Raw genomic sequence first — 7,367 nt, forward strand, 5'->3', positions numbered from 1 at the left:
TTAAGCACCATACAACCCTGGACTAATGACTAACATGAAGCTTCGAAGCCCTAAATGCTTTCAAATGGTGAAGCAAATTCCTATAAACAAACACATTTTTTGATTATTTCCAGACATATAACATATATTTTCAACTATTTTTAATAGTCAATTAAACATATTTTTTATAATATATTCGAGAATAATATTTTTATATTTTATTTCTAGAAATAATAATTTCGAGACTAAAAAGATTGTGCCGTGAAATAAAAACCCGCGTACAGTTATAACAGCTACAAAACCCCTGACAAGTGAAAGGCAAGCCTCACTGACTCTGCTTCGTATTCAATTTAATTCGCACAAAACAAATCTGTAGCTTGCAAGGTGTAAACTTTATGTCATTATTAAACGAATTCTCTTACTATAGTCAAGACAACTTAATTAATAACCTCTACTCTTGAACCCGTGCATGCGCACATGTCGTTATATTTCGTGTTTTTTTCATCAAGAAAAATATATAAATATCTTAAAAACATTTTCCTCCTGAAAAACATTTTCCTTCATCAAAAATAATTTAAGAATTATACCATTGCAGATTTCTTCCTAAAATTAATCGATAAGTATCTTAAAAATATAAATAAAAGCCTCGTTTTTTTGGCCCACTATTAAAAATAATTTTTATAATGATTGCAATATAAATAAAAGCCTCATTATTAATTTTTATAAAAAATTATGTATATATTAAAAATATTATTTAAGAAAATTAGTAAGTACCACAGTAAAAATAAAATAAAATTATATACAATGATTTATATTTTTCTACAGCTGTGAAAAAAATAGGAAGAAAATACATAAAATTAAAGTATGTAATAGTAACTTATAACAATAGATGATGTAATAGATGATGTAATAAAAACGGAGATAAAAAAATAGTATTATAACAATTATTTTATAAATAATATAAAAGCATTTGTATTTAACTAATCCCAACTACTTTTTATTCTATCCTTCTACCATAACATATTCTAAGTCACATAAATAGAGATGTATTGAAAAAAAATAGTATTATAACAATTATTATATAAATAATTTTCAAAATCCTCTCTTGATAGGGAATTAATTAACAGAGATGTATTGAAATTCAAGCAGAACAACTGATTAAATTAATACCACATTAGCATCCAAGGGTGGTGGATAATTTTCATTTAAAGTGTCTATCCAACTGAAGATCATGTTATGGTAACCATATGGTTTTCCTGCCATGCTCAGTGCATACTCCCTTGCGGCAGTCTCATTAAAGCTGGCACACAAAGCAGGGTGTAATGGAAGCAGAGCAATATGGGGATTGGAATCATCTTTATCCAGTTCAAAGTCCCACCACTCTTCCCATGGTATCACAACTATTATATCTTCTTCCTGCAAACAAAAGGTGAGGAAGAAAATAAAATGCTAGCAACTTGATCCCAAATGACGCTGTAGAGTTGACAAACCACTATACATTTACCATCATTTCTCAAACAATCAAACTACCATGATGAATTAACATGATAAATACCATGATAAATCTATGTATGTTAACATGATAAATACCATGCACTAATTTGCGATCACAATTTCAAATTGAATCTGAGAGCATAATCTTGCTATTATGATGATAAAATGGTAAACTTAAGGAACTTAAAACAATTCTTCATAAACTATATCAAAACCTTAGCATTGCATAGGATTCTAGAAATGCTAATTTTTTTAAATTTAAGGAGTGAAAGCATACATGATCGCAAAGTAAAGCTGAAATTCAGCTATGAGAAAACTCAGTTAAATTTAGCTATGAGAAAACCCCCAGTATGCTTCTGCAGTTACAATTCTGGCTAATGGCCTAAATTATATATAAAAAAGGCTTAATTAAATATGTGAATTCCAATTTAATGAGTATAAACAATTGCACCACATTTCAATTCATACACCGTTGAATTATCCCTTGATTCTGCATATTATATACTTACACAATTGACTAAAGAAATATTGTCACTTTGCTTCTCCTTCTTGGTACTAGAACTCTTCTCCTTTAAGGATTTCAATTTGTTTTTTATAGCGGCAATTTTTGCACTACGACTTGCTAGGAATGAGAAATAACATACAAACTTAGGGTCTAATTAAATCATAAGGATCATCATGCATATTTAATTCTCCCCAACACGTAGTTAATCCAGGTAATAGACTTTGTATTTCCTTGTTGTTGGATCTTACCACAAAATCATAACAATTTCATGGAGAAATTTAAGTGCAGAAATGAAGATTATGTATTGTATTCAACCATACCTGCTTGTTTTGACAGTTGATCCAGTGTCATTTATCTTCCTCTCAGTAGCAATTATTGCTGCCATTGTTTTATCTGAAACTTGAAGCCTCTGATCCACAAACTTGACTTTCTGGTTCATTGCAACAATGCTTACTATCAATTTCTTCGTCAGTCCAACTCTCTTGTCAGAAGAAATGACATTTGTTCATTGCATCTTGTGCTCTACTAAGGTAGATTCTTCTATTGGTGGGGCTGGCTTTCCCCTCCTGAAAGAGAAATAATATAGCAGACCATGAGCTCAATCAGGAAAACAAAATCAAAAGAATGCACTACTTAAGACTATAAGCATGTGAAGCAGGATTGACACAATGGCAAAAAGCCCTACAAAGTAGTTAAGATTGTTATTGACATTACTTGCTTAAAACAAAATATCATGATTGAAACTTCCTTTTTTTTAACAGTTTTGAGAATTGCAATGCTAAAGTAATAATCCAATATATTGAAAACACACTAAAATTTACTAACAAAGCCATGAGTATAATAAAAATAATTTTAAGTACTTTTTAGCCAACTGCAAATGCCTATGAAGAAGGAACAATTTTAGGGTTCTTCAGAACCGGGTCCTGCATGACCCAAACCACTTTGGTGTGTAGCCACTTGCACCAAAATCACATGGTTTCTGTGTGATTCCTGCTAATAGGGAAATATTTAACATTGGTCTTGTCCAGTAGTTACTTACATAAAACTTAATCATGTATGCCCAGAATATTTGTTTTTCAGGTGTATGCATCAACCATCATGACAAATGTTTATAATTTGTAGTTTATAATCAGTGGCACATATGGTCAAAGAAAGTGAAAAAAAATCTGAAATTGAATAGAAATCCTAATCCATAAACTAAGCAGCACATTGAATGTCAAAGCAAGAGGACCAAACAATATTTGCATACATCAACTTACAATGTAGAGTGAGAGCAGAGAGGTAACAATTGCAATATAAATTTCTTAAAAATCATATAATTTTATCAATCTTAAGGAATTTCACTTATAATTTTATAATTTCTTAATAAATTATCATCAAAAGTGAATAATCTATTCAAAATATATTATTAGCACTCCAAACCTTGTATAACACATCTTTGAGAAGAAAGAATGAGTTTATAATATATCTTAACCTCAAATAGAAGATTAATTTAGTAAAGTAACCCGCTAAAAAAACTAAAGCTTGTAAAAAACTTTAGAACTAAAGATGATTATAGTGATTACCAAAATCAAGAAACCCTCATAGTTCCAACAAGAAGCCTAAAATCTTACTTACAAGAAATTAAATCTCTATCCGAAAACAAATGAAAACACAAAAACAATCAAATCAATACAACTTATCACTACATGAAACATAAAGAGAACGCAGAATGCAATTAATTTTATCCAAAACACCAAGAAACAGATTCAGAAAGAAAGGAGAAGGACTAATTCTTACAAATTCAACTAAAATCTCTTTCTCCCTCACACAAGTTATATCTAAGTACTTCTCCTATTTCCTAGCTTCAACCGACACAAGTCTTGAACTATGAATTTCAAAAGCAGGTCCTCTCTTCGCCACAGCGTAGCTTCTACTCCTCGGATACGGATCCGTCACAAAAGCAACACCTCCTTCGGAATCATAGGGTTTATCCTCGTCAATCCTCGCCATCCCAACACTGCTGGACTTAGGCAAATTGTTACCTTTCAAAGAGTTCGCATGCTGTTGCTGTTTGAGAACCAAATCCATGTCGATTCGATTCGCCAAGGTTCTCGCGGACGCGGCTCTGAGAAGCTCCGCGTAGTCCTCGCTGACAACCTCGTACCTCGTTGTTGTCGAGGTGGCCACGCTGTGGCTCCTCGAGAACCTTCCGGCGCCTTCCGTGGGGTCGCCGCCGCCGTAGTAGCTCACGTGCTGGCCGCAGTTCGTAATGCTCCGCACGTACATGTCACGTGCTTTTCCCAGTGCTCTGATTGGCGATGCCATGATTCGAACTAACTTGTTCTGGCTCTGCTTTTTGCACCTCATGATCGATGGCGGTTAGTTAACACTTGACACTTGATAATTCACTGATGAAATGAAGGAAGGATTCAGGATTGGAATATGAATGATTGAATATTGAATATTGAAGTGAATGTGAATCCCCTATGTGGGTTGATATATATAAAGATGTGTAGGAAACTATGAGCAGAGGTTGGCTTTCTCATAGCACACTGGATTTGGGAAGACTATATGATTATGATTATTATTAAAGATAAGAATGAAACCGTGGAGCCAACGCGTTACCTTATTACCGAAGTGTACTATGTGGTATTATTAGTTTAATCCATTTGTTGAAAATTGAATAAATGTAATAAATAAATAAAAAGAATTAGAGATAAGTTAGATTAGAAGGGCATTGACTGTTTTCAGTTCAAACATGATTTTTTTTTTGCCCTATGTAATGATAGGGAAAAACACAAAGCAGGCATGCTCTCTCCTACCTAGGATTGATAACTGATTACTATATTATTATTCTTGATATAATATAAGTCATATTATTGACCATTTTTATTTTGAATCCATCACTCTAATCAATTCAGTACTGAATTGCGGTTAGGTAACGACAGAATTATAATACTAAAGAATTAAATATTATAGTATCTTTTTGAAAGTTGAATATTATATTTACATTTATTTATTTAGTATATAATTGATATACTATGTATTTAGTGTTTTTATATAATTAATCTAAGATATCCTTAATATTTCATATAAGATTTTTTTATTTAAGTGTACTTATTTATTTTATATTAATATATATATAATTAACCTTTTATTTATTTTTTTAATTATTGTTTTAAATTTAGAATATACTAAATTATAAAATATTGCGGGGGAGATTTTTAATTTCCTTGAATACAATTTAAATTATGACTTTATTAATTAAATTAACTAACTTGATTATTTTTATTGATACTGATATTCATTTTGGGTATAGTTTAGTTTATTGACTTGAGCATAAAGTTTTCATTAGAGGTATTACTTTACTTGAAAATGAGCCGCTATTATGAAAGAGAAATTAATTGGGTTTCAAATAAAAGTCTTAAATACCTTTTAGTTATATATATAAAAAAGATATTTATTTCTTATATACAACATACCAATTTTAGTATAACTTAACAAAAAAATCTCATTTTAACTGGTATAGAAAATAAGTGAACATCTAATCAGTAAGTTTTGTAATAAATTAAGAATATAAAATGGAATTAACAATAAATATATTAGAAAGTAATGCTTTTCATCATTAAAACAAAAAAAATTGACTTATTTTTTTCTAGGAACAAGGTATTCCAAAGTCGAAGCCATAAGACTAACTTTCCAAATGTAAAAATTATTAAAGTGAGTTTTGTATCTTCCAATAAAATTATTTTTATATGCACTAATAGAAAAACCAACTTCTATCAACATGCTAAAAAAACTCAATCATCTACCAACTTAACCTTATTTCATAGCTCGGAGAGGGAGTACTCCTTTTGCATCAAGCTTTTTGTATTTTATTTTCTTCTTTTTGGATTCTATATTCTTATAATAAGAAAAAGGAACTACTTTAGGAAATGGGGATGGAAGGTGCAGCTAAAGGCTGCATCAAGCTTTCTGTGTTTTGTTTTCTCTTCCCATTAATAATTCTGGTGAGTATAGAAGTTATACAACATTAATGCATGGAAGAGAGGTTACTATCTGTGAAGTAGTAACGTAATACTCATCATGTTTATATAATGTTACTATCTGTGAAGATTTTGTCTTTCCGAGCCAAATACCATCGTGTGATCTATGTTGTTGTACTCATCTAATGGAATAAGGCTTCATTGTTGTTATTAACAATGGAAAAGTTTCAACTACAGTACAATTAGAACATTTCTGTACATCTTTGTATCTAACCAAGACAGGTGACAATCAATATTAGGGGGCAGTATACACATTCAATTCATTGATACAAATACCCAAATTCTCTACATCTGATTGAAAGTTTATAGCTAAGTCACAGATTAACTTTTGGAAATAGAATGCAGCATTTGCATCAGAATCAAAAGTTACAAAAAACAACAAAAAGTTGCAGCTATCCTCATTCCTCATACACTAAGGACCGGATCAGAACAATAAACAAACGAATCAAGACCAAATAAAATAGAGATTACAATATGATAAAAGTTCCACAAAAATTGAACATACCTCCCAAAATCAAGCCATGTTCATAGAAATGAAAAAAAAAACACCAAAGAGATGAACAGGTTACAATAATTTTAGCTCATGAATCATGGCGTTCACCAAAGAGCACTATAGGAAATGCATCGAAGAGAGGTTCAACGAATTGTTGACTCTTGTAATAACGCCTAGTAGACATTTTTACAAATAATTTACGTGCAACAAAATTACTAATATGAAACAAGACACGACTTGGTGAAAAAACAAGTTATCACCAATGGTAAGTTCAAGACTTTTCACACCATGTCATACCACAAACAAATGGGACCAATGTCCATTGTCTCATTCTCTATGTGTGATAGCACAAACAAGATTAAAAGAAATGTACCTCTATGACAATGCACAGACCACGCACCGAGTAGCGTGACGAGGGAGGCAGGAGAGTGATTGATCGACTGAGGGAGGAGAATGGTCCAATGAGGGAGGAGAGTGATCGAGTGAGGGTCGACAAATCGAGTGCGAGTGCAAGCGATAGAGGTAGGCACACAGATGGTAAACGAAGTACGACCTAGAGTGCGCGGGAGGGAAAAAAAAGGTTGATAAAACGACAACGGTCTTATACATAAGACCATCTTCGTTTTCAACAAACATAATTATGACATTGTCACCGAGACACAATCTAAGACGGGTCCATACAATCGTTTTTCATTCTTCCAATTACAAAAATATCACCACATAAAAAATTTCAGCTATTTTACAACATTCTTTAATTTTTCAACAATATCGTTATGTATTTTACAAATTTCTCATTTGATTACATAATATCATGTATGAAGCTAGCTAGCTGTGAGTGCAACGTGGCCAAAATGCATAGTTAGGGTTG

The 7,367-nt window shown here is 31.7% G+C and overlaps 1 protein-coding gene across 1 annotated transcript; it reads right to left on the reverse strand.

Annotated features, from left to right (window-relative positions):
- Nucleotides 1-1,119: 1,119 nt before the first annotated feature.
- LOC100798910 (uncharacterized) lies at nt 1,120-4,527 on the reverse strand. The gene is made up of 3 exons (XM_014773158.3): nt 3,758-4,527; nt 2,299-2,544; nt 1,120-1,395 (listed from the first exon to the last, which is right to left on the reverse strand). Exon 1 carries the CDS (start codon nt 4,325-4,327, stop codon nt 3,812-3,814), a length of 516 nt encoding a protein of 171 aa, XP_014628644.1. The 5' UTR covers nt 4,328-4,527; the 3' UTR covers nt 1,120-1,395; nt 2,299-2,544; nt 3,758-3,811.
- Nucleotides 4,528-7,367: the final 2,840 nt, after the last annotated feature.

This window comes from Glycine max, chromosome 14 (assembly GCF_000004515.6).
Source record: "Glycine max cultivar Williams 82 chromosome 14, Glycine_max_v4.0, whole genome shotgun sequence".
Taxonomy (NCBI): Eukaryota; Viridiplantae; Streptophyta; class Magnoliopsida; order Fabales; family Fabaceae; genus Glycine; species Glycine max.

Excerpts from the sequence above, each read along its gene's own strand:
- LOC100798910 (XM_014773158.3), bottom strand. The coding sequence starts at position 4,327 with ATGAGGTGCAAAAAGCAGAGCCAGAACAAGTTAGTTCGAATCATGGCA.